Below are 27,556 nucleotides of genomic sequence, written 5' to 3' on the forward strand. Positions count from 1 at the left end.
CTTTGGTCTCCACCCACCCAATCTTCTTAGTTCAAAAAGCCTTGCAGAACCGTTTCAGGTCAGATTCACTTACTGACACTCTATAGGACTCCCACCTGCAGAGCTGTTGCCTCTCCTACAAGCTTTTACAATGATACTTCCACTATTTATCAGCCACGATAAGCAACTAGGCTGGACTCTCCTTGCCTCATGCCAAAATCTTATTTTTATACAACTGAGGCAGGCTTTCTATGCCTAAGCTTTGGTGTAATCTTGAAGACGGATATCTGGCAAGGGCTGTACATCGCAATAAAACTGGCCCATTGAAGACTACACATTGCCTGGTAGGACAATCTCTGCTACACCATGTGCCTTAATACCATCTTCTTAGGGTGCGATGTTATTTTCTTAATTCTAAAGCTTTTGATAATGTAGCACACAACTCCAAATATACACACCACTGCTCCTTGAAAATCCTCCACAAACTCAAATTTATCCCATTACATTAACCCCTCCAGCACATCACCTAGGTTTGTTCCCCATTCCATTGGGAGCACCTCCTGTCACAAAGGGAGGACAGGAGCAAGTTGCTCATACTCTGACTGTGTGCACCAAGTAACCCAGACTTCTTGTAACAGCTCTTGGCGTAGGGTAAGGACACCAGTAGTGTAAATTTAGGTCACACAGGGTTACGTTCACTGCTGAATTTGTTCAATGCCTTCATCAGCTACTTAAAATCTTTCTTTGCCTCAGTATAAAATTTCCTAACCCTCTCAACTGGCCAAGTGATTTGTATTTCATTTTAACCTGATACGTGGCATGGCTCAAGGCTCTGTCCTAGCCTAATTGTGACTGAAATAAATGTAACACCTCTGAGTTATTTGTAGCAGTTGTCCCCATTTTTATGGGGATGACACAGATCTGTCAGCTTTAAGAAACATAAAAGAAATTGTTCTTGGTTTGCATTAACAACATCCTCAGCCAAATGAAAGGAACTGGGTGGTTGAAGGGAGAAAAGAGTGGGAAGCAACAAACAATGAGAGTTAGTAAAGACCCAAAGTTAAGCGTTTTACTCTACCTTCTTGCAATCAGAGATCAAAACAGCAGCATTTAAAAGTATTCTGATATCCTAGTACCCTTTAGCACCTTATGTACTCTACCATGTTATTTGTAGTTGTTCCAACAGACTGTCTGAAATCGAAGATTTTTTTAAAAAACATTTAAATGTTGCCTCAGAACAAAACCACTCTTTAGTGCTACTACTGTCATTGGCTTTGAATAAACTTTTTTGGTGCTGCAACAGACATAACACCTATGTTAGAGCTTTTGCTTTTCTTCTCAGCTAAATCAGTAACACATTTTTCTTAAACCTACATTTAAAAAAAAAAATCATTTTTGTCTTCTTAAGGACTTCATTCCCTTTCTTTCTCTAGGAAAGAAGATTCCTCACTCTCTGCCATAGGATGCCTGGATGGCAGCAGTTGGATGCACCAGCTGCACTGAAGGAACAGAATCTACACAAAACAAGGAGGCCGCTGGGAGAAGCGGCTCTATCTCAAATGTACAAGTGACTGAAAGACACCTCTGGATAACCCACTTTATTCACTTTGCTACGATGTCCATTGCCTCACCGAACCCCCACTGAGATCACTAAGACTGCTCCAAGTCAGCACTGATTGCCACAGGTCCTGCTGCTTGCCCAAGCAAAAGCTGGGGGCACTTTCCCCCTGCTCCTCATCTTACTTGGAAGGAGGGGAAGAGGGTGGGAACCACCAAACACCAGGACAAATGAGGAAGCCCAGACCAGGCCTCTTGAGTACAAATATACACATACATATCTCAGGTTTGTCATATCACTTGCGCTTTTGTCCTTAAAAAACATCTAGACCCTCACATCAGCTGAGACTATCCTAACTTTTGCCAAGCAATCCCAAATTTTATGACAAGAATATGAAGATGATTCACTACTGCTAACGATACTGTTTAGTGCATTGACTTACAGTAGATATGAATGCCAACACACAAAGTATGTTACCTCAAATCCAGTAGCACAGCTCAGAACAAGACAAATTTACCATAAGACAACCAGGCCCTATTTACATGTTCTCATCTTTATTTTCTTTCACCATTTGATTGCATGATATCTTCCTGATATTGCCTGCATATAAAAATTTATTGTAATTTTTCAGCATTCAGGTCTCCAGCAGGAAAAATCATTCACCTCAGTATCAGAATTGAGGCCCAACGTTGACAGTGCACAGAGAGTGAATTAACAGACTGCTGGTCTACTAAGACTGCCAGAAATGAAGCTCCTCCACCTAGCACGTTCTCTGTGAATACAGCAAGGGCAGCTAAAGCTGCAGGAACTTCTGAGAAGGAAAAGTGCAACTGCAATATCACAGTCTGTAAATATTAACACCAAAACTATGAGTTCACTCCAGAGCCTTATAGTATACACATTTTCTTTCAAAGTCTACTCTTGGATCAGAGAGCTCAGTCAGAGGATGGCCAAGCATCATGCCATTATGCTAGATATCAGCCTACGAACGCATTTTGAAAATCTGCGAGACCATTAATCTCTAATTCTTATTAGGTTGTCCTCTCTACTTCCTCTTTGAGCTCCTTATTCATTATTTATTACATAGTTTTCCTCACTTTTTTGTCATTTTGATAGACTACCTTTTTTAAACTTTAGAAGTTATAGAGTTCTTATTCCTAAGATGAAGTTAACTTTTTTCCCCACTTAATACAAATGATTTCTCATTTGCTTAAATTATAAAACTCGTATTAGAAAACTAGGTTTCCGGAATAGGGTTGTAGCCTTTTTCAACACAATTTAGATATTATTCATTCACTACACAGGAAATAAACATTTTTATCACAATGATCTACACAGGAATGAACTTTTATTTGCTGGGGGTTTTGGGTGTTTTTGGTTGGTTGGTTGTTTTTTTTTTTAATAATTGGCACGAACCAACAACTGAATGCAGCAGAATGCATAGGCATAGGAGAAAACTCAAAGTTTTTTGCAAGATGTAGTACAAATTATGGTTAAAGATTATTATCCATTTTAAAGAATAATTCAGTATGTTCTTCTTTTCTACTGCAAAAAGCTGGGTCACACTCATCATGAGCCTTAATAGACCTTTCAGCAGTTGTCAAAGCTACTCCACCCGAGATGTCATTTTTAAGCAGAGGCATTCAGCTATTCCTAGATGTTATTCAAATATACATGACTGGAGGGCTTTCTGTGAGACTGTCTGAAGTAATTTGTTTTGTAACTGCCCTCCCTCCCCAACATACACCCTCACAATTTTTAATACACAGACAAGAATACTGGAAGTGTTATTCCCAAGCATGTTCACATTTACAGTTAATGCTGTAACAGTGAAGATTTTTAATGTTATAGCATTAGCTCAGCTATTGTGCTATTCCCAGAAACCTTCAGATGATATCTAGTTCTAATAAAGTCCAGATTATTAAGAACCATCTAACAAAAGCATTCTCCTCTTTTTCTGGTTTAACAGCACTACATGACCATGCTATGCCATCACTTTATTTCACAACAAATTTTGGAAAAAACTGACCCAGAGTAGGATTTTTTTTCCTAGGAACTTAATTTTTATTTAAGCAAGAGTTACAATGCTGAAGTCTTTTTACTGTTTTCTCTCACCATTCATGAGAGTTTTCAATATAGATTATTTTTCTTCAAAGCAGTTCTACATTGTCTTTCCAATTCATTTGTTTCTAAGCACTTTTGGAACCAGCTTCAGTAAGATTTTCAAGAGACTAATCTTCAATCATGCTTCAATTATTCACAAGTGTAACATCTCTGCTGTATGCTCTTCAGATATACAGTTACATAAACCAGGTAAATCTTTTGCCGAAATATTTAATCTATTCCACAGCATTTAAAGAGAAAAGCTAAGGATTTCTGGAAATACATAGGCTCTTGGATCATGAATACAAGAGTCAATTGCTCATTTACTTGTTAACCTTACATTTGCTGCCACCCAAGATTTACTAGTTTCAAGAAGGAATTAAAGAGTACATTCGGCCCAAATGGCTTATGAGAAAATTTTCAAGGAACATTTGTAACAGCAATAGGTGATGATTTTCACATAAACAAGAACTAAAGCATATCAGATCACAAACTCTGAAACAGAGGCTATATTTCATTCTGTAGGTGGCTGTTAGTACAACGGAGCTCAGATGTCTGTTTAGAACCACTAGAATATCATGGACTAACACACAAATACTAGACCCAATCCCTGTATGTTTAGAACCACTAGGATATCATGGACTAACACACAAATACTAGACCCAATCCCTGTATGCTAATATGCCTCATGTAGCAGTTCTGGATTATCTTTGTGACTTATTGCAGTTGGATGAAAGCCAACTTAATTTGCTATTTAGTTCAAATCCAAATCCATTCTGTTTTAGTGGAAAGCAACTTCTTCACAGTCAAAACTTTCTGCATTGCAGAAGTCGCAGAATGAAATATGCAAGACTTTATTTCCCAAAATTCACTCCCATTATACATACTGAACTAACAATTGCTTCTGGTAAAACCTGGTCTAGCAGATTTTCAGACTTCCAATTAATCTAATAGCTAAGTAGCTTTTTAAAACCAATAGTTACAGATTATATTGTTAGGTTTATGTATGTTACAAAATTTATCTAACACATCAGACCAACATATGAGAATTCACAAAGCTAACTCAACTCTTCAGTGACTCAGATACAATTCTTTTACCAACATAAGAAAACAGTCTAGTATATAGATCCGTTCATAAATTTCAGTGTAAATATTTTCTCACAAGTATTATGAAAGCACTATCTATTAGGGTTGCTCCTTTATAAGTGGAAGTGACTTCAGACACCAGGTTTTCGGACTGATGAAACAATAGAGAAACATGCTCTTTCATACACTTATGTACACAATTCTGTGTGAAACTTTTTTTAATGCTGAACTTACTATGTAGGATTGAACAAACATCCTAACGGCAGGGAAGACATATACAACTACATCATTATGACAAATGTTCTATAGTTTTTTTGAAGTGAAAATGAGAATTACATAGTATTAGGTACATCCTCAGACTACCAACTGTCCCTAGCTCTGGCACTTTCCTACAAATTCCCATTTTCATTATGAAATTAATAAATACCAGAACACACTTTTGGTGAAACTGTGTCATCCTCAAAGATACCACAAAACTCTGCTGAAACTTTTGTTTTTCAACACTTGTCTGTATAAGCATTTTGGAGGGTACTAAAAATAGACTACAGTTTCTCAGGAACATTTTGTAGTTAAAAAAAATTTCTTTTTTCCTATAGAGGTTTTCTTTATCACAGCAAAATCACAGATACTATTCTTCTGCCTGCATGAAAAGCTCAGTTCAGCAAAGATACAAGATCTTCTCTGACATCTGAATAGTTACATCTATTTTTCATGTCCTTGAGCATATTTTTTTCTCTTCACAATCAGAAATTCCACAAAAATGCAAGAAATAACCAAGTGCAATACATAAGTCCTCTTGTTGTGAATAACTCCCATTAAAGACCCCATAGAACTTTTATTGAGGAGGAGGGGAAAGCCTCAAGTTGTCAAAGTTTCTTTTTTAGGTCACTCACCTTAGGTAACTCCCATTCTGATCGGGAACCATCAGCACTGTAGTAGTATGGTCTACCTTGTTCATCTGCGTGTTTTATCCACTGTAGGGAAAATGCGATGATAGGAAATGTAATCAGAGTGACAGTCGTAACAGTAACCCTCTCATACTTGCAATTTGAAGTTAAATTTTTAATAAAGTGCCATCCACTTCAGCAGCATCTAGTGCACAGCCTCCATTAACTAACCAAGGTTAGTTAGCAACAAGAGCAACACAGTTTTCAGCTTCCTGAATTGGGTTAACTAATATTTTTTTCCTTCTGTAACACCTCAGAACATAGTGCTGTAAAATCACACAAGAGATTGTCATAAACAGATATTTTTGAAGATGGCATATCTCACTTATTGACATTACAGTGTCAGTTTAAGGAAGCACAATCTTTGCATCATATCTGTGTAAGGATTTCATACATAAGATTACAGAATTACAAGAAGCTCAACCAGCAACTGCTGATAATTTGAGAGATAATTGCACTTACTGAACAACTCCGTTTTTAAAACATCAACAGGAATATGAGATGCAGTTCCTAAATAAATTATGAAAATAATATAATTTCTGTAACCTCTATAAGCAAGTCCCGCAATCAAAGAGGTAAAACTATGACAACTGTGACTCGTTATGCAGAAGGGGAAGAATCATAATGAGCAAAAGTCTACAAGATCGCACAAAAATATGCACAGAAACACTCACAGTAAGGCTCTTGGGTCAAGCAGGTTTCACGAGATTGCCTTCCAATGAACTGTTTGTGATAGGAAACACTGTTTCCTATCAATCCCAGTGCAATCAAAAAAAAGTTTGCATATTTGCCAAAACATAAGTATGTGCTCTACAGATGTTTAGCAGAAATAGAAAGCAGGATAAAGTTCCAAAACTGACATAAAACTCAGTTATTTAAAGACTTCTTTCAAAAAAACTTGCATACATCAACTGGAAAAAAAGTAGTGCTATAATATGATAGACAAACTACTGTTTCAATGAACACCTTAAGTTAAAAAAAACAAAAATGCAACTTTAGTAAACACCTAGAAAAAGGGACTGCTTTACAAATATAAACAAATATTGTCACTTATCCTATGTGGGAGAAATTTTTATTATGTGCTCAGAATCACAGAAAGTTGTCCGTAGCAATTAGATGATTAGAATAGAACATAAATCTGCTGATACAGCTGTAGTTAAATTAAGAAGTTTGTCTACATCTGAAAGCAGTACTAAAATCTCTAGTAAACGATGAAACTGATAAAGCAGCATTATTTTCATTTCGAAACCATCCTAACTGGAATGCCTACGTAGACAAGAACAGCTCTTAAAAGACAGTAAGAAAAACATTATATTGGTATGAAGTTCATTCCTGAAGTGTAACTAAGAGGATGGGGGAGGGCAGGATTTAAAAAAAATTATACATCATATGTTCATTTAACATAACCTGACACCCAACTGGAAATAAGAAAACTTCTTCTAAATAATGAAGAACACACATAAGGAAAAAAAAAGTCAGGTCACTTGCTAAATTTTCGTGCATATTTAAAAAACAAAAGAAGGTACTGCTGCGGTATGCTTTCCACTTCTAGAAACAAAACCTACATTTCTAACAGTGAATTAGTGGAAAAGATTTTGAACATGTGATGAGAAGAAGGAAAAAGTACCTTTTCATTAGTATAGTCATTGGTATATAAGGTTTGACCATGTTCATCCAACTCTTCTGACCAACCCTTTGGAGGAGAACCATACTGACTATCTGACTGGCTGTAACAAGAACTGTGGTCGTTTTCTTCTGATGAAAGATGCTACAAGTAGTCAGAAACATACAAGGCAGTTTTAAGAATGAAAGCGCTTTAAAATCTGAAAGATCAAAGATAATTTGACTAGAAAGAGAATAGTAGTAAATTCAGGAAGTTCATATTTTTATATCTTACATCAGAGAATGAGAGATGCATTTTTACAGTACAGAAATATTTGACAATTGCTAGGCAATTCAAAGTATTTTCAGAACAACTGGTTTATACTGATAATTTTTTTTTAATTCTACTATACCAGATTTCAGCTACTCAAATTTAAATGCCTTTTTTTTCCAATCTAAATTTTATTTCCCACAAATTTACAGTACTGAATGATGAAGAGAGTTAGCTTTAGTAATCCACATTGCCTCAAAAAACTTGGGAGACCTGCTACCTTGTTTTTCTGGCAACATCCCAACTTTCATACCTAAATCCTTTTCTCCCCTTCCCAAATAGTATCTGGAAACACAATAATCATTAAAGACAACTTGAAACTCCAGTTGCACCTTTGTAGGTCCCAGCACTTTAAAGTATTTATGCAATGCATCCTAAAATATTATGAATTTCCACTCTCCTCTTCCCAACTCTGAAGCGTGTGACAACAAGCAATGCAAAAGCAACACCTACCAGGCACAACTAGCTGAGGTGTAAGATCATTTTCTGAAGGTAGAAGTGAATTATAATGTAAGGAACAAGTCTGACGTGTAAAGCAGAAAAAAGATTTTGCACACACACGTCAAACAATTTCTGTTCCCTCATACACCTTGTTCATCTCCTTGCTAATTTATTGTAGTATTATTCAAAGCATCCATTACATGCATAAAAAAAAAAATCTCCCTGCATTTATCTCCCACAACAATATCTCTATGCCACAGTCTCCTGAGGAGTTCAGTGCAGATTTCCTTTCACACTATCTTGGATCCTTGGCTAGTAGGAAGCATAACACTTGAGGGAACACATCCTGCTATTCAGAAATTACAATAGTTAACTATTGACTAAGGTTCAATAACACAAGTATAAGGGTTTTAAGGAAAACTATAAAGCAGAAGAAAGGCAGAATTTCAATTTTAAACTAGAAAAAACCTCCCTGGAACAACTTAAATCTTACCAAAAAATATCCAGGTATCAGAAACTCACTAGTTTTAAAGAATCAGTGGGTTTAGAGACAATGTGTTTAGTGATGTTTACAAATGATTATTACATAGGTTTTGGGTGTTACCTTTCTGAGTACCTTACCACTTTTGTGTGACACAAACTGCCTATGCTGACATGAGCCAGCCTACCAAACACAGCAAAATCCATGGGAAATTTTCAGATCATTAATAAAGTAACATGAAAAAAAAAAATGTAAGCATCCTCTGCAGCCTACAGAAGGCAAGAATGTAAACTACAGATTAAACAATGCTGCCTCTCTTGCTACCTCTCTAGCACATGGGGTAACATGAAATTCTGAAGTGCCAATTTCTAACCACTGGGGCAAAAAAAAAAAGTTTTCAGTCCCATTTTTTATGCTTGAAGAATTAAGACTGAGTCGTCAATAAGAGTGCTATTGGCCCCATTTGAACTACTGTTTTATAAGATAGCTATATTGTATACACATATTTAAGTTTACATCATGTTTTAATGGTTAAATATTAAGTGCATTGACATATGTTCAAACAAAGTAGTAGACTTTGCACATTATTAACAGGAATTACGGCCAAATAACATAATGCATTTGTATTTGCCTCTTCCAAGCAACTCCTGATACTGAGGAAACACTGTAGACATGTAAAACTAAACAGAAGACTTCAAAATGAAAATTCTCCTAGGAAAAACACTGTTGTTCAGTAAGAATGACTGTTAATGCGTCTATCTATAAGGCAACCATATAACAAGAGTCTTGATGCTTCCAGACTTAACTACTATCACCTACCTTTGCAGACCTAAACTTAAACAAAATTCCTGAGTTGTTACAAAGTTTGCCAAGCCAAGGCATTCCTTGTCCTTCAGCTAGTAGGAACAACTGCTCAAGCTGCATCAACAGGGGTTAGAGAACACTGTCCAAACCACGTTCAACAACTTTCAATTTAACTTTCAACACTTTTTCAGTATTAAGTGCCTACATGCTTTTTATGTAGCATCCATGGTTTCCCGTGTCCCATCCCCAATTATACTATATCACATTTCAATAAAGCCATCTTAAGCAGGCAGCTGCCCAACCTCACACCTTCTAAGAACTTTGCTGTGACACTAAAGACAATTACAGAAAAGGTCCCCCACATCATCACTTCTACTGTCTGTCTTGGCTTTTTTCCATTTACATGGAAAATTCTTGAGGGCAGCGACCAGTTCATCACCATGCATTTAATAAAAAAAGGAACAGTTACAGTCTCTCTTCTATCACTTAACCAGTCTAGTTGTGAAAGTTACTACTACTTCTAAAAATCAAAATAATAAGAAAGAATACTTACTAATTAAAGGAGCTAGCATCCCTTTATCACCCTTTGTTTACTTTGAAACAAGAAAATGGGGAACAAAATTGCATCTTAGCCACATGTTTTAAATGTAGTTTTCAATTTAAATGAAATCCTGTTGCTTTTCTACAGCTTGCTGGTTAATTTGTTGGTCTCTACTTCACATTATGGTCTCCTAGCTCGGTATTAGAATTTTGCCCTTCCCTGATATGATAACATCTCATTCCTTTTACAGTACACCTTAATTAAATCACTTTACTGACAAATTTCTCCCAGTTACAGTTAAGCACTCCTTCCTCAAATACATTAACAAGTCACTACCTCTGATAAATTTTACCTGTAATTCCAAAATCTTATACACTTTCCTAGAGGCCCTGTTGACAGGAATTTACTGCTTCCCCCCACCCCATCCAAATAACTGCCATAACCTGCAACTGTTTTCTTTGTGCCGTAACTGTTACCAACTTCTTTGACAAATTAGGTACAATTTTGCCCCTTCCTAATTATCCAATAAAATTCAATTTCTTAATCACATAGTTCTAAGACCAACTATAAGCTATTTCATGTTCTAATATATTACACATATATTAGAATATATGATCATTCACAGTTCTCATTTTTACATCATCTTGCCATTTTGCCACCTAATACAATACAAACTACTCTGAGGACAAATCAGTAGAGATACAACTAGCATTTAACTTTCCTGCATATGCTCTTTTATTACTAAATCTGAAGGGAAGGAGCATAACTCAGACTAGCGTATAAAAGCCAACTTAACTTCATTCTAATAAATTAATCTGTTTTTACTAATTATTAAGGCATATTTGCTCTAAGTCTTCACAAAACAAAATTTGGGATGTCCTCTATTTTACTACAGCTTAGGCTAGGATCTCAACCTTTACTCTAAATACTTTGGTTTAAGTACTCAGAGGTCAAACAAAAAGGTGAACACAAACAGTGGAGTATGAAGTACACTCCCAAATGCGGAACAGAAGAGAAAGGAAGGGAAAAAAAAAGGCAGCTTCAAAAACAAAACATGACTGCTGGAAAGTGGATTGACATGACCGTGCAACATATATCTCCCTAGACCCAAACTTTGATAACCCAGTCAGAGAGGACACAAATTACTTAAGGAACTTGTGCTACTGGAAATGCAAACTTATGTGAAGTTAAAAATTAACCAAAACATGCATCATCCATTGGTCTTACTAAGACTGAAATCTTGATAGATCTAACTGTCTGAAGGCCAATCTGTGATACCTCAAGCATCACAAATAAACAGAAGAACTGAGCTGAAATAAGTTATGGGCAATAAAATAAATTAAAAAAACCCCAAACTTTCCAAACACGCAACCATGTGGTGAAGTTGTGGTACAGCTATGAGAGAGTCAGAGCTATCATTTGCAGATGGGGAAGGAGAAAGAACTATTGGAAGTCCTTCCACGAAGAGAAGGAAGAATGACAACAGAAAATCAGTTACACTTGCTACAGGGAAAGTTACTACTGAAAAAAATCAATCACTTTATCCAGACTAAAAACAGAGCCTTATCCAGCAGAAGAATAGCCAGTGAGAAATTAATAAGACCATTGGCAGAGATACCAAAGTGACAACCACAAACATTTCACCAGTTTACCTGTTGCTGCCACTAGCCTGTGGCAAGAAAATTTGGCTGTTTAAATGCTTGCGGATGTCACAGCTGCTATGAAGGCCATTGCCAAAGGCAATGAAAGGGTCCCTTTTTCCTTTCTCTCCTGTTTCTGGCACTACCATCGCAGAGGTAGACTTCTACGACAGGGATTCCAGCAATCTAAAATTTCTGAGCAGTCCACAACTAAATTTTAAAACTAAACATTCTCATAGGCTCAGGAGGAAATCCACCTAAACTATACATATTTGAAGAGGGTATATAAAAATGAAATATGTAGAAGATTTCTTGATAAATGTTTGCTTTTTCTTTCAATCAGGAAACTGATTAACCCAAGTACTGTTTGAACACAAGAGCACTATTTTAAGTGTATTTAAATAGTAATATCCATCTCCCAACTATTCCTTTGCTTTATCTGAATCACTGCAGTTCAGATAAACACACACCACTGTCTGGCTCTCCCTAGCAACTGGCTGCACAGAATATATCTGCACCTCAAATATTAGCCCAAATCATCTTTTAACATAAATAACTCCATGATAATCTTCAACTCTCTTAAGCAAGGTCTGCAGCAAAGCTTTGCCAAAAAGTTTTGCAAAAGCAACAAAAAAAAAATCCATTGTGATATCTAAAGAATATGTTTATGGCCTGAATGTAATTTAGTCAAAAGCTCCTACGGCTAATTGCCAAAAGCTAAGGTGGATTTCCTCCCCCCATCAGTATTTGCTACCCTTGCACCTAGACACTTGGCTAGGCAGAGCTTCTAACACAGTAATTTTAATGTTCTCTTCTTCTCTAGAATATCATTCACAGAACAAAGAAAAGGATTTTCTCAAAGTTAACACAAGTTGATAACAAAATATTTCTCCTTTAACTGCCCTTTCTCCTAGATTGTTCTACAGCTACCCAAGGCAGAAATCATTCACAAGTGTGTAAATTCAAATCTCTTCAGCAAATGGTTAAATAAATTGCTGCAACAAGTTATCCCACTAAACTTGCTTTTTATATTCACTATAATTATTCCACCTCTTCAAGAATTCATTAAATAAAACTCAAGTTTGAACAGTCACATATGCCACTTTAAAAAAAAATAAAAATTTTAAAAGAATCATAGAATATATAAATTTTTAATAGTATAAATCTAAGTATGAAAATAAAAATCAATATATTTTAATTTGATAGAAGCTTCAATTACGCCAGTATTTTTGATGCAGATGGAAACTGCTGTGGAACTCCATTAAGTCTGGTTTTGAGTCCAGAACTCTGGAGTTCTCTACATCCATCTTAACTTCTAAATCCACCTTAATTCCTCCCTCAAAAATATTTTCCTCTATAAGAAAAGCATCTCATACTCAAATTTTCTACCACAGCATTAACCAAGCAGTAGCAAACACCTCTATATCCCCTGCCTTTGTTTTACTGTGTATTTAACTGATATTGATAACAATAAAAAATTCCCCTTGCCTTTTTCAATGCATCCCCATAAATACTGCTGCTAGAAGCACTGTCACATTCCCCCTCCTTCTCCCCCCAGAAATGTGGCAAATACACTGGGAAAGAGAACGCACTCCATGTCAGAGAACTTAGAATGGTTGTCTTACTCTATCATCATTTATAGTCCTATTAGTTTCAAAATATCTTAGTTTTCCTTTACCTTTAAAGGAAAAGCTGCAATACCTGCTGAGGGACTGTAAGGCATTTTTACAACTTACTACTCTTGTACACAGTTCATCTATGCATTCTTGTATACAAAAACAACTGAAAAGCTAAATTGTGTACTACTTCATACCAAGACACATGACCAGAAAGACAAATGAAGACACTCCTTGACACCTTGAAACTCAGCGATACCAAATTCCATAGCAAAACAGCATTCATATGCATTACAATCTCATTGCTTGTGATCTCAGAAGGAACTACCTCATGATCTGCATGGCTCTGGGAATCCCCTTTATTAATGCTTGCATCTCGGGCCCACCGTGGAGGTTTCCAGGTTCGTTCCTGTGATCCTCTGTTGTAGTAATAACAGCGTCCTGTCGTATCTTTATGAGTTTCCCATTCCCCATTTATTTGGACCGGAGCACTTGTAGGTAGTGGTGGAAGTGCAGACTGAGATATTTTCAGTTCTTGTAAATTAGCATAAACTGGTGAATCAGGCCTCCCTTGGCTTGGTGGAGTAGTTGGCTATTGAGAGAAGAAATGTATTGTTAAAGAGCAAATGAGTTTTAGAATGCTCCCTTGCAAATCAGAATATATTACAGTAGTTAAACAAACCAACAAACTCCCTTTTTTGTTGTTAAGTACAAAAGCACAAAGGACAGCCACAAGATGCTGGGATGTGAAAACATGAGATTATTAACTATAAGGTAGATAGCACAAGCTATATTTATTTAACACTGAAACAATTTTTCAGCATATCTCCAGATGACAGCTGATAATTATGTCTTACAGTGGATTTGAAATACACTGGCATCATCATGAAAATAATTATGTCCTTGCCTTATTGAAAAACTTCAGCTTTACAGTTCAGGTATTGCTCAGGAACTGTGAGTAATGTGATCTTGTTCAAGACAAAACGTAGCATTTCTGAGATGCCACTTCTTAAGCAAAGATGGTTCCCCAACCTTTCTCCCTCACTGCTAGTACAGATGATGGTGAATGTAAAGCAGCACTTCTATCTTCTCAGGCAGATCTAAACAGACAGTTCAGTTAGAAAGATGAGCACAATGTTGTGACTAAGAGACTCTGGAAAACACCTGGACAGTTTACCTGTAGGCCTTTCCAAACAGATGCTTATTTAAATATTTTAGGCAATATCACCGAGTGTTCTAATTACCACTCTCTTCTAAGTGGATATTCTTATCCACCTAATTTTATTCATATACATGTACACAAGTAGAACAACAAATACCAACAAGAAAACAAAACCCTGATTTCTCATTAATAAATAGTTTGCTAACATGAAGGCCAGTAGAAAGCATGGTTAAAAGTCCATGGCACTCACTGAAACCACAAGTACTTTCAAATAAGCCACTAAAGTGTTTAGGAGAGAAATAGACTTTCAGATGTTCCACTTTTAAGGTATAATACAAGTATATAAAACACACCAGGCAGAATATAAGAGCTGTGATTATGAGATTGGGAAAGCAGCTTGTTATTAAACCAAATCGAATAGTTTCCTGGTAATGCACTGCCATCTCTGTATTTTAGGACACATTATTTAGGCACTCTAAAGGAAGGAACTACATAATTTATACCATCCCTTCCCCCTGCTTTGTTTTAATTCAGAAGCTTTGCTGCAGGCAAGTCCTTGTGCCTCTTGTTGCATCTTTCACAGGAAAAAATAACATATTGCATTACATAAAAGATCTTTTATAATGTACTTTTAAACATTAAAATCATAAGCTGCTAATCTAGGCCACATCTAATCATAAATTATCAGGGTTTGCTCAGGCAAGACAGCTTAGCATACCACACAATCAGATATAAACTGATTGCACCATAGCTAGAACCAAATATGGGCAATATGCACAACCAAAAGGGAAACAGCTAGAGAGGAACTTAATGAGATTAAAACAGGCATGGACTTGTTTTGTGTGCCTTTAAAAGAGAAAACACAGCTTACTAGATATAGCAAGTACAGTATGTTTAAGGCAAACCACAAAAGGGAAAAAAAAAATTGCAGCACTGGCAAAATAAGAGCGCCAAAACCAATTAGTATCCTCCTCTACCTAATTCAAAGGAAAAAAAAACCAGCTGTTATAAAACTTGATGAGCAGTAAGAGGCTATTTTTCTACTATCCAAGTCTCCAACCCCCAGCGCCTTTTTTTTTTTTTTTTTTTTTTTTGAGGAGGAGGAGGAGAAGGAGGAGGAGGATAGAATGGCCACCTTTGGTGGAGTTGCTCCTGAAAGCAGTAACACCATACAAAATGCTACTATGAATGAAACATCACTCTGCTGCCTTCAGGGATGAACCTCGATTCCCTGGGATGCTGCGAGAGCAGCCTAGAGGTCTCCTCTTTCAAGAGGCAGTTTCTGCATTCATTTCCCAACCGGCCTGCAGAGCTGCATTTCCCACATAAATCATCCTGCCATTAAACCCCTAAGCTTGTCATTTGAAGCCACAACATACACCTGCACCGGCAAATGCACAAACCTTCAGGTTCTTCCTCTATTTCAAGTAATTGGCAAAAGCAGCACCATCAAACACCCTGGCTGCTGCAGCGGGAGGCTGGTGGCTCGCACAACACTCCCGTCCTCCTACAATTGCTCTTCCACACAAGGCAATAAGAAGGATTTGCTGTCTGGCCTGCATTTGCCAGTTGCTTTTTTGTTTTAATTAAGACATGAAGTGCCATTATTAAAAGAACAGTTCTGTGTATTAATAAAAGTGTTTTCCAAATAGAAAGCCTATGACACAGAATGCTCAATATAGTTTTTAGAACAGTTCCTCAAGCAACACATAGGAATATGGCTCAAAGGTTTCACACTGAGGTTTTCAACGGTTTTAGCATTAAACCCAGAACAACTCCAGATGAAACTGCAGGACGTGTATATGCTAAGCCAATACTGGAAGCTCACAGCCAGCGTACTGCCACATAATTCAAGCAGTATAGTAGTTAAGTTTAAAACAGCAACATGATATGAAAGCATAATGAGGGGTTTTCTTCTGAATGCTCAGTACTTCCAAACTCAATATACCAATTTCTGGTTTTCAAGGGAAGCCAGAACTTTTGTCCTGAACAACAAACAAGACAGCTAACTGACCTGCCAACCAAGCCTCCAGCTACTTCCATTCCCTGTTGCACTCTCTTCTGACAGATTCTTTGGGGAGAATTGCCGGATTTTTGAAAGGCACCTGTAAGTTACTGCTTTCAGCGAAGCATAAGAAAATGCAAAGCCATCAATCTAACTACAACACGCAGCTTAGCTTATAAGTACGTCTTTGAGGGATACAACTTTCTTACCAGGAACTATTTTAAATAACCACGTAACATACAATAATACTTCCTCATACCTTGAGCCACACAAGGAGGTACGTTTTACATCTACAATAATGCTCAGTTCAACAGCACCCAACCTTATCAAGGGTAATTTTGTGAAGAATTTCTCATTTATTGATGAGAAAAACAGCTTTTAGGAAGCTCAGAAGTTTCCTGTAATTAACTTTAGTGTACTTTCTACGTCAGTGTCGACAGGAAGGTCAATCCTCTCCCCCCAGCAGCTTGGGAAGGAGAGTCCTGCAGAGAGGCAGGTCCCACTAGATGTCCCCGCAGAGCAACCCGGCCCTCCACCATCTCCTTTCCTCTCAGATGCCTGTTTTAAGTTCCAAGACTGTGTTCTGCAAAAACCTTTAATAGTTTCAAGCCAAAAAAGCATATTAATTTAACTGTATTCCTTTCATTTACCAAACCCATTACTCATTACCAATGTATAAATCCGAACAGAGAAAGCATTATCTAGATCAAAATAGTTTCTGACCACTTCCATGAGCGTTTTCCCAAAACCAGACATACACCGTTAAGGGAAACTTAAATATATATGCTAAACACTAAACAGCTCTGTATGTACCTGAGGACTTCCAGATAGAACTTCACTCCCGAGCTTCACTTTTGCACTAACAAGCTCCAAATGCTCATAAACATGGAATTAAATCTATCAAAAGAGACTCTTTGTTTTCTCACTATCAGAATCACAAGAACACGTCCTTCAACAGGCCCATACACGCACACACAAAACGCCTTATACTCAAAACATTTCAACATTCATTTGCTATTTGATATGGATTTCACAGTTTTTCATGTTGCTTTCTCCTGCTAAGAACAGTGAAGGACTCTTGCTAGAAATGTGATAAAGAAAAATTAGAAAGCAGAAATACTTCTATGATGCTACAACTTGAATGAAAATGGTACAGCCTATTAAGCACTATGACAACTTTATGAATATAAGGACCTCTCCCTGAGCTCAGTAATGCTCTGTGTTTTAATACTTTAGAAATCTGCCATATATAAGTTCAGTTTCACAGAAAAGTCTGCTGGCACTGAATCTTTGCAAATTGATAAGGAAGAGAGTTTCATGCAGGCAGGACAAGGTTTCTAGGATCAACACACAACATTCTTCAAACAGAGACTGTACACACAGCTTTTTCAGAACATAGTTTTTATACTGACACAGTAGGAAGCAGATATGTGCCTTTAAATAAAACAACCTGTTAATCATTCATGAACGAACAGTCAACATTTTCAACAAAGGCCACAGATACACTATCAGGCCTCTGAGCACTTGAACGCACTGCAATGAAAAGCAAACGTACTATACTTCACAAGGTACTTTTAATTACCAAAATGCGTATCAGCTTCCCAGAGGACACCTTAAATTTTAATGTTACCTTATACAAATGGCTTTTTTCAGATGGCAGTATTTGTTTAAGTGTTCAAAATTAAAGGAAAATTAAAAAAAAAAAAAAAAGGGTGGAGGGTCAGTGCACTCCAACAGGGTAAGACTGCAGTGCTGGGAGAAGCAAGGACTACAGAACTCTTCCCTATCCACCACCTAAAAATGCTTTTGGTTTATTTTCATACAATGAGAACACACTGCATCGAGCATGCCCGCAATTAAAAGAAAACATAGTTTCCTTGAAACTGGCAATTACCTTTTTCCTTTTATAGCACTTAAATCCAAGACAAAAACTTCTAGAACATAACTGCAATACTAGCCTGCAAAACTTGACCTACCACACGTGATTTTCCCTCCTTTACAAATAAATTGCTTTAGTGGCATGCCTCCATTTGCAGCTTTTCTTAGTGTTATGAACTTAAAATCAAAAGCTTCCATTTCAGTAGCAGCATTCCAATTGCTGAAATCAGCTGCTAAAAATAATTGTTAAAAAAATTTTTTAAAAAAGCAAATCTCATCTTAATACTCTTTATGAAGTTACAAGCAACAGATGGTCCATACTCATGCAAAAGAACAGCATTACGCTGAAGGAAAACAAGTGAATACTGGCTCTCTGCAGCAGCAAGCTGAAGAGAGGATAACAGGCACATCCCACAGCATCCCAAGACAGGCAATGAAGCATCCCAGTTCCCTCAACAACCGAGCTTCTTGCCAAGGAATCGCCACTGTCCTTTTAGGAAGGCCTGCGACTTCAATACCAGCTTTTATATCATTCCTGTTGAATAAAGAAATCTCAAAAACTCTGCAGTTTCATTTTCACGAAGTGACAGCTTCAACTAGAATAATTAGCTCATCTCCTCCTTCCTCTTTCTGCTCTTGGCTTATGTTTTCACAAACATGTTCTGGACGCTACTTACTTTCTGACATACTCAGGCACATTTAAAACTTGCTGTAATACCCAAAAAACCATGAGGGAGATTTTTCAGCAAGTCTTCTACTATGTCAGAGGTAAAGAGAGCAAACTAATTTAACAAGCCAAATTGAAATGGGAACCCAAACAATTTTTTAATGCACTAACCTTCTCCAACCTTAACTGGATAATTCACTCTCTAAGTTCTAAGGAATGCATAAAAAGATGACAGTAAATATTATAAGCCTGTTACTAGTTGACTATAAATTTCAGACAAGCTATAGTAATGCAAATATTTAAATACATTTAAGTTCTTGTGTTCAGTTGATTTGCATTATAAAGTGGTAAGAAAAAATAAACGACATTACAAAGCAATGCAGAATTAAAATCATCCCATACCAAGCATTCAAATAAATTTGCCTAGTAAAGTCCATTCAACAGTTAAATGTTTAAAATGTCCAATTTAAATATTAAGCAGGTACACTCAAAGTAATTGTTTCAAATGGCTAGTCAATCACTATTCAGCAGATTGAAAACAGGAAAATTAAGCATCTGATTTACTTAATTCTATCTTTTGGTCAATTTTGGAAATTACTTACACTGAATTACAGGCTGAGCTATTACTTTCTTCTTTTTCCGGAGATATTTACATACAAGGCATTTTAATATAAATAAATCTATTAATATTTTGTTTTATGAAACAAAGAGTCTTAGTACATGGGATGTCGTGTTCTGCCAGAATGTGCTTGTGTTATTTCAGCCGCTTAAGTTCCCTTCTGCTTTAGCTCTCCCATAACAAAAAAGAAATCCCAAAGTTGCCAAAAACATAAGTCTTCATCTGGTGGTATTGTAATGCCTTATCAATTAAAAAAATTAAATCTAAATGCATAGCAAAAAGCCTGTAAAACTAGAAACATTCCCTTTTCTCAGTAGCCCAAAAGAAGTGCCTTAAATTATTTTCATACTCATCAAGACAATGATTTATTAAATTGTACTGCAAAAATCCCGCAGCACAGAAAGCCAAGAGGTGGCTGCTTCTGTCACATTCACAAGCACTTACAAACAGCAGCGGAAAGCTGCTGCAGCAGGAGGGCTCTCTGGCACGCCGTGGCTTGCTACAGAGGGGAGCACTTGGCTGTGTCTCTGAGTACCAGAGACAACACTCCCAGATCATCCATCATAACAGACCGATGAAAGAAAATCAATGGGAAACCTTTTCTTCCTGTACACCCTACAGATTTCCCATTCACATTTCTGTAGTGCTCATAACCATCTCAGTGAGCAAAACTATTACATATGAACTTCAGAAGTTTATAGCAATAAAAGAAAGTATATAATTGATCGAAAGATTGCAACAGTGATGTCAAATATTTTAAAAACCGGAAATAAGATCTTACAATGAGATCCTTTGTGAAACACGCACAAAGATGACAGTGTTTACCGTGCTTGTACTTCACCACTTGCACAATCTAGCTTCTCCCTTCCATAAAAAAGCTTTTGTCCAAGGATATATACAAAGCTGCTTTTCCTATAGTAGAAAATTTAAATACCATATGAAACACTTTGCTTCATACGTGCTTACACAGCAAGCTTACCCCAATTAGGAAAGTGGCCGAATTTAACAATGTTGAAAAGTCAGCCAGTAGATTTCCTTCACTCCTTTTTTACCCTGTCCACTTCACCACATAAAACACTGATGCTTTCAACAGACATAATGTAGTATCTGTAACCTATTTCAGAAATGTAGCCAGCACCTTGAACAACCTGGACATGCCATACAGTAGTAGATTTACACATTTATTCTTCCTCCACCTTCATGGAAGTGGTATCAAGTTGGTTCTGTAATAAGGATGTCTCAACAATACTAGCAGAAACACCAAGTTTATTCTGTGTTTTAGTTTAACTGCTGTCAATTCTTGACCTCTGGGGAACCCGCAGTACATGTCTGAATGCAGATTTGTAAAGAATAAAGCCGTTGGGAATCATTTGTGATATCTCTCAAGGATTATTTTCTATAAAAACTAAGATAGTACACTAAGAACACACCAAAAAAACCGAACTTGCTTTCTCCAGTGGAAAACTGCCCTATAATATGCCAACAGTTACTGCTTTTCAGAAGGGCAGTATCACAAGAGCACAACAAGTTCTTCAGTTGTTTTAGAAGTGTTACAGCAGAATAACTGATACAGCAGAATGATCTCTTAAGTTTCAGAAGTACTGGAAAGCCCTCGCTTAACAAGCCATTTACTGTTTTAACTGATCTAATGTATAGCCATACATCTCATCTGCCTCAGAGAGATCAAAGTATTTTTTAAGACACATTAGATTATTAGCATCTTCATGGAACACCTCTATGTGTCACCATTACAGTACCATAGCACATCTAAAAAGTTAGCTCATATGAAATATAATTGGGGGGATAGAATGGTGTTATTTGAACTCATAATAGCTTAAAGGTCAAGAAAGTTTCCATTAGTTTAAGTCACTTCAAACTGAATAGCAATTTTTTCTACACTTTACATTTTCCAAAGTACAGATCCCATAGCATTTAAGCATACTTTTGAGGGTCCAGTGCTTACACAAAGCAGTGTAAAGCCACACACCCATGGAAAGTGCAGATGGGAAAGTAAACATCACCTCTGATAATATTCCCAAGTTACTCAAAAGTTACTGAAGTTGTATTACTGGGCAAGCTCAAAAGCCTTGAGTACCATTTGATCAAACAGAATGAAGTCTAAGTACTACCATGCAAGTTACCAAAAACCCGTGACTCAGTAGAACAAAAAATTCTAATATTCTACTATTTGAAACAGAAGGAAGCCAGACCCGTTAAGAATTTAAAACCTGTATATGTGTATATTAATGGCTTACTTTCCAAATATTAAGGGTTGGTTTGCTTTTTTTAAATAGAGAAAAGAACAATTTGCAAAAGACAGTTCTAAAACACAGCAGCGACCAAATCTGTGTTCTGTCAGAAAGGGTTTTTAATGCCAAACATTTGACAAGAAAATGCAGAACTCCCACACAATTTACAGCTGTTGTCCTTTTACTCTGCTGTAAAAGCAGATTTCACTTGTGTGAAACTCTGCTTCACTAAATGTTGCTTGTAGCAGCAAATTCTGCAAGCATTTGTTATGCTAGTATTTCTTTGTTATGTGTTAGAACAATTTCAAAATATCTTATTGAGCTTATGAACTGCAACGCTTTAAAGTTTTTAATAACATATGCAGCTGCAGAACATCACCTGTATTCAAACAGGATGAACAATGCTAATGTATCAGCACACTTACCGATACACTGGAAACATGTTATAGGAATAACTTGAGGCAGCAAACCCCAGTGAATAACACAGCTAACTGGCCTAGGAAGCAACCATGGTATAGTATGAAATCAGATACTAGAGTAATTTCTGTTGGCTTGCCTTACTAATATATTAACAATAATATATTCTGTTGTGCAACTGGTAGGCTCTACCCTTTCCTGAACACCCAGGCAGCTGCTACCCCCCACATCTGCTTCTCAGAGCTTTCCCTGAGTTTATTACTTGCAACTACTACTCCCAAGGTACTGCACTACTCATGTGCCCCAAATCTCCAGTAGGTAATTTCCTTGATTAGAATGTCCCACTTGGGACTAAACAGGCAATCCCTTCAGAAAACAGCCAGTGTAGCTATTTACACTAACTTTCATAAACATTATATTAAAACCTGAGAAACAAGTTTCAATGCCACCCAATTTATAAACTAAGAGCAACATCTGAAAAGTATGTTCTAGGGATCCTGACTGGCTATACGGTTTCAGAATATATGATTTGAAGAACAACATTTTACATAGTGTCATGCTAGCTCTATACCTCTACAAACCAAAAATCAAATTATATACCCAAAGTCTAGAAAAATTATGACAAAACCTGTTCATCAAGTAATTTATTCATACTCTAACATAAAACAGACCTGGGTTAGGGAAATATGAATCTCAGGATATAATTGTTCTTAAGTCTGTATACCCAAAAAGTCCTGATTGTTTCCATACTTCTAATTTCAGGCAAATTTTTCAACAGCTATCTTTAACACATCAGAATATCTACTATTAAAAAAAAATAAAAAAATCTCTTTTTTGCTCTTTTTCCTTTTGGAAGAACTGGTTTGCTCACCTTAGCAGAAAGAAAAGCCAAGAGAAAAGTAATTTGCCATTTCAAATGAGTTAGTTACCCTAACTCCCCATGCACACAAGCAAAGAATTTCCTTTGTGCAGAAAAGCAGAAGCCACACTGACACTTCTGCTTATACCAGAAGTTCAGCAAATTCTTTTGCTAATTCAGTTCATGTCACCAAATTAATACAGTGCACAGTTCAAAGGACTCAGCCAACAACTCGACGTTTAGAAAACAAGAAAAAACACAAATTTCTTTCAGAAAATAAAAGACCACTGATACAGTTTTAAGATATAGCTAAGCTGGTCTACTGGCCAACTGCGACCAAGAGGAGCAATGACATCTCCCTTCCTCTCCACAATGTTGATGTGACCCCTTCAGCAAGCTGACAGAAGAAACTAGAATGGCAGTAAGTTAATCCCGTTGAGACTCTGAAAACCAAAAACCAAACAAAAACATATTTAGAGTTGTCTTTGAAGTATCTGAATGACTTGGGAGACAGGAGAGCGAGACCCCGTCTTTCAGAACCTGTTAGCTCTTAAGGGGGTTTAGCTGCATCATTAAACTCCAAAGGTGGCTGGAAAAAGGCATTACCTTCAAACGCCTAAAACAGAATCAGTTATAGAAACAATAATAAGTCAAGAGGCGTCTATTTCTGCCAGGGACAGGGGGGACGGGGAACAACGGGCTAAATTAAGAAAAAAGTTAACTTAGGTATGGAGGGAAGCAAGGTACAAGGAATGAAACCTTGGAACAGTCTGAGCAGGAAAATAGGGAATTCTCCTTGAGTGCAGGTTAGTCGACAACTTTCAAGAGCACTTTTGGGATTCTTGCTTCTGTCCCTCTGCAGTGAGAAAGAACCACGTTGGGGGGGAGGGGGGGGTCTCTATTTTCATTACTCTCACAAGGTTTTGTATAGCTTCACACATTTGTAACCCTCATCCTGAAAGGCAGCACATTCACATCTGAAGTTAGAAACAAATGGAGCAAGCTATTAAAAACGTACAGTAAGAAGCTGTTTTATTGTACAACTATGCACAACTAAAATGTTAGGCTTAAATCCTTGCTTTTTGGTAGGAAAAATCAACAGCCTATAAGAACGAGCAATATAGTACCATAGTGATCGGAGCATTAAAGAACATACCTGAAGTAGAAGAGGCCACATGCCATCAAAGGAAGAAAGTAGTACCCCAAGTAGCTCAGATGGATAATAACAAAGATTTTTAAGCTGAGTAAGGACAGCTCTTCCTGTCACCTCAGAGTACAGAGCACAGTAGTAGTATGAATGATAAGAGTGAAGAGAGAAATACAATTTTGCTCACTATCTTAAGTCCTCCACTTGGAGCAAAAAAACATCTCTGAAGAAAGTTTTTTTGTTAGTAGTTTGAGAAAAACTATTTTAACACAAAATACAACACATGCAATACTTTATATATACAATATAAACCAAAACATTTTCCTCACAGCCACCCAAGCCCTTCCAACTGCAGGAAAAAGGGTATCATACTGATGCCTGATGCACCTACAAGATAAAACTTGATGGTAAGCTTTACTCATTATGACTATCTCAGGCAACAGGTAAACCGAGGTAACTGCAAAATAAGCACATCTAGGGAACTCAGCTGTTGCACAGACTACGGTGTGAGTTGCCCACTTACCAGTGAGGCATTTGCCAGTTCTGGCAATGCTCGAGATCTTCCACCAGTCTGCATGGACAGGCACAAAAAAAAGCCTATCACTCTGTATCTAATATATTACCTTACAGAATTAGGCAGAAAAGGGATACTTTTGCCACAGTTGTCATCAAATGAGATGGAATGGAAAGTTTAGCGAGGCAAAGGTCTAATATATAGTCTCAGCTATGCTGGACTGCCATGTCTCTCAATTTTTATTTTATTTTTCTTTAAGAAAAATAGGAACAGTACATTGTTCAGAGTGCTTATAGTCACTTCTTGCAAAACTTAATTAAAAATCCATATTACTAATATTAATTTTTAGTAGAAAAACCTGGGTCAGGTACGGTGGGAATATCTTAATCAATTAAAGCAAGAAAAGATGCTATATTTCCTCTCCTCTGCAAACCTCCAGGGTATATCAATACTTAAAATAAGTTACAACCCAGAAGGGTTATAACTTCAGAAACATACCAGCAAGGAAAGGGGAGATTCCTCCCTGCTCCCACCACCCCCCACCCCCCAAAAAAACCCAAAGGCTGAGGACAATAGCAAAACTGACATGGATAAAGCAAGAAGTTTCCACCGGATCTAGTCATGCTTCCGATTTCAGACATTCCCACAGATCTGAGAGATGAGTTTTAGAGAACTGAGCTTCTCAGATTTCAGAAAAATAAGGACATGCCACCATTCACTCAGTCACATCAACCCCATAGTGGTTCCTGTCCTGTTCACTGAGGTGGTTAACCCCAAAAAATTAGTAAGATGCAAAATAAACAGATAGGAAGATATACACAATGCTATACTTTGTGGGATTAATACATAGATTTTTTTCAGAGCAGGCAAGTTCAACATTGGCCAAACCCACTACTGTGTTCAGAGACAATCACAAAGGCAGTGAAATCATCTCTCTAGACTAAAAAGCTTTCCAGCACAGAATTTAAGTCACCCAAAGCAACATCCTGAAACGCTCCAAATGCTTGTGCTTCAGTTATTCTTCCTTGACTATGAATTATCACTTCACAGTCCTCAGAAATGGAGCTGGTAAGTCAATTCCAGGTGCAATTTGAAAAAAAAAAAAGTTTTAAGTTAGATGGCAAGCCCTACATGTTTAATGAAGAGCAGTTTTACTGAGACCTGTGGCCATTTCCCCCTGGTTCGCTTTCACAGCTGCAGCACTTACAGGAAACTTCAAGTCACTTGTGTTCCCTCAAAAGTTGCAAATAAGCAAATGATGAAACAAGCTGCATTTTGTAATACAAATAGAGGTCTTGCAAACTAAGTGAACTGAGCTTTGGGACTTTTGCTTGGCTTTTTTTAGCTTCTGAGTAACTGCAGTGCAATCTAAACTTCAATATTTATTTGTTCAGAAGCAGTCAGTTGTAATTTTTGCAGCTCAAATATAATTTCAATGTGGCCATTAGGATAAAAAAAAGTCTGTGGATTGTATGCTACAGTAATTGAGAAAGAACCACAAACTAGCATCAGTGCATACAGTCTATGGTATGCCTATTGTATCTTAAATAAAAGAACTGGTGAGGAGACTAAGGCAGCATCACATGGTCTAGAAACTTACTTTAAAAAAAAAGCGTAGGCCAGAATATTCAAATAATAACAAATGGGTTCCTCAACAACAGACTAAGCCTATCCCCAGAAGGTTAGCACAGCCATTCACCCTCAAAAGCCAAAACTAAATCTAAGTATCTCCCCTCCTCCAACAATCATCTTTAAACATAACAGTTACAGGTTTCACACAGAAAATTACTGTATGATGTTTGCTGGTACACATTACAAAAGAGGTGTTAGAACAGGTTCTAATTGTCCCTCATGTCCTACCTGAACTATTGAGCATTTCAAATTAAAAAAAATTAAAAATAAAAATAAATCAAACCTTAACATTCACCTAAAATTATGACAAAGGAAAAAACCATAAACAAAACACTGAAAGTACCTCCACTGCCAGGCTAGTATGATTACTGTTGAACAGGCACCCATATGGATTAGTGGTTAAGCACCATGAGAATATCAAGAGGTTACAGGCCCACTCTGTAGAAAAGCTACCTGATTTTAAATAAGAAATTAGGTGCTCTGAGAATTAACATCTCATCAAGCTTTCAGTAATCAAATTAAAATATATTTTCTGACTCCTCAGATCTACTTAATAGGAAGCAGCTCCCCTTCAGTACTTCCAACTATACACTGGTACAAAAACTGAAACAAAGGATGGTTAAACAGCACAGCATGTCAGCCAAGTTCCCCATAACATAGTTCAGAATATTTATTTTTTTAAGCACCCATTTTAGGGGGGTATATTGAGGTGAAAACACTTGTAGATTAGACTGATAATTAACATGATCAACAGAAATATTTCCTCTGCTTCACTGTAACTTTTTCTACAACTTTTGGTATAAATCAGACAATGAAGTCACTACAATTATCCCTCACTGTGTTATCTTTGAGTTCTTTGATAACTCAAAGAGAAAAAGAAAAATATTAGCCCATTACCTAACATTTGACATCCTAAATTGAAATTACTTACTTAAAAGGCTTGGAACTATCTGTTCAACATAAAATACTGTGTTTTCTGTAGAAGCCAACTGTGTAAGTAACAGGACACACACAAAAAAACCCCAAACCACACACTTATTCCAGCTTTCTGTACTGATTTCATTCCTTCAGACAAGTATCAACAATTAATCATAATTAAATGTTTAACAGAAAGCCCCCCACTTGTTTGCAGGTCCTTCTCAAACAAAGTTGTACATAGGATGAAAGACCTCTTATGAAAAGCTGAAACAAAGAGGTGCAGCCTGCCAGAAATAAGGGGGGGGGGGGGGGGGGGGGCGGGACAAAAACTTATTTATACACGCAACCGAGACTCATAGA

At 37.0% G+C, this 27,556-nt stretch overlaps 1 protein-coding gene across 3 annotated transcripts in view; it reads right to left on the minus strand.

Annotated features, from left to right (window-relative positions):
- Window positions 1–27,556, minus strand: part of ARHGAP12 (Rho GTPase activating protein 12) — a 72,351-nt gene that overhangs the window by 30,151 nt on the left and 14,644 nt on the right. For 2 of the 3 annotated variants that reach the window (XM_010585163.1, XM_010585155.1), the window contains exons 2-4: window positions 13,458–13,721; window positions 7,301–7,441; window positions 5,620–5,700 (exon numbers count right to left, since the gene is read on the minus strand). In XM_010585163.1, coding sequence (XP_010583465.1) covers window positions 5,620–5,700; window positions 7,301–7,441; window positions 13,458–13,721 — 486 coding nt within the window. The remainder of the gene's footprint in view (window positions 1–5,619; window positions 5,701–7,300; window positions 7,442–13,457; window positions 13,722–27,556) is intronic. The other variant, XM_010585171.1, reaches the window with a different exon arrangement.

This window comes from Haliaeetus leucocephalus, unplaced genomic scaffold (assembly GCF_000737465.1).
Source record: "Haliaeetus leucocephalus isolate CR32 unplaced genomic scaffold, Haliaeetus_leucocephalus-4.0 Scaffold0, whole genome shotgun sequence".
NCBI lineage: Eukaryota > Metazoa > Chordata > Aves > Accipitriformes > Accipitridae > Haliaeetus > Haliaeetus leucocephalus.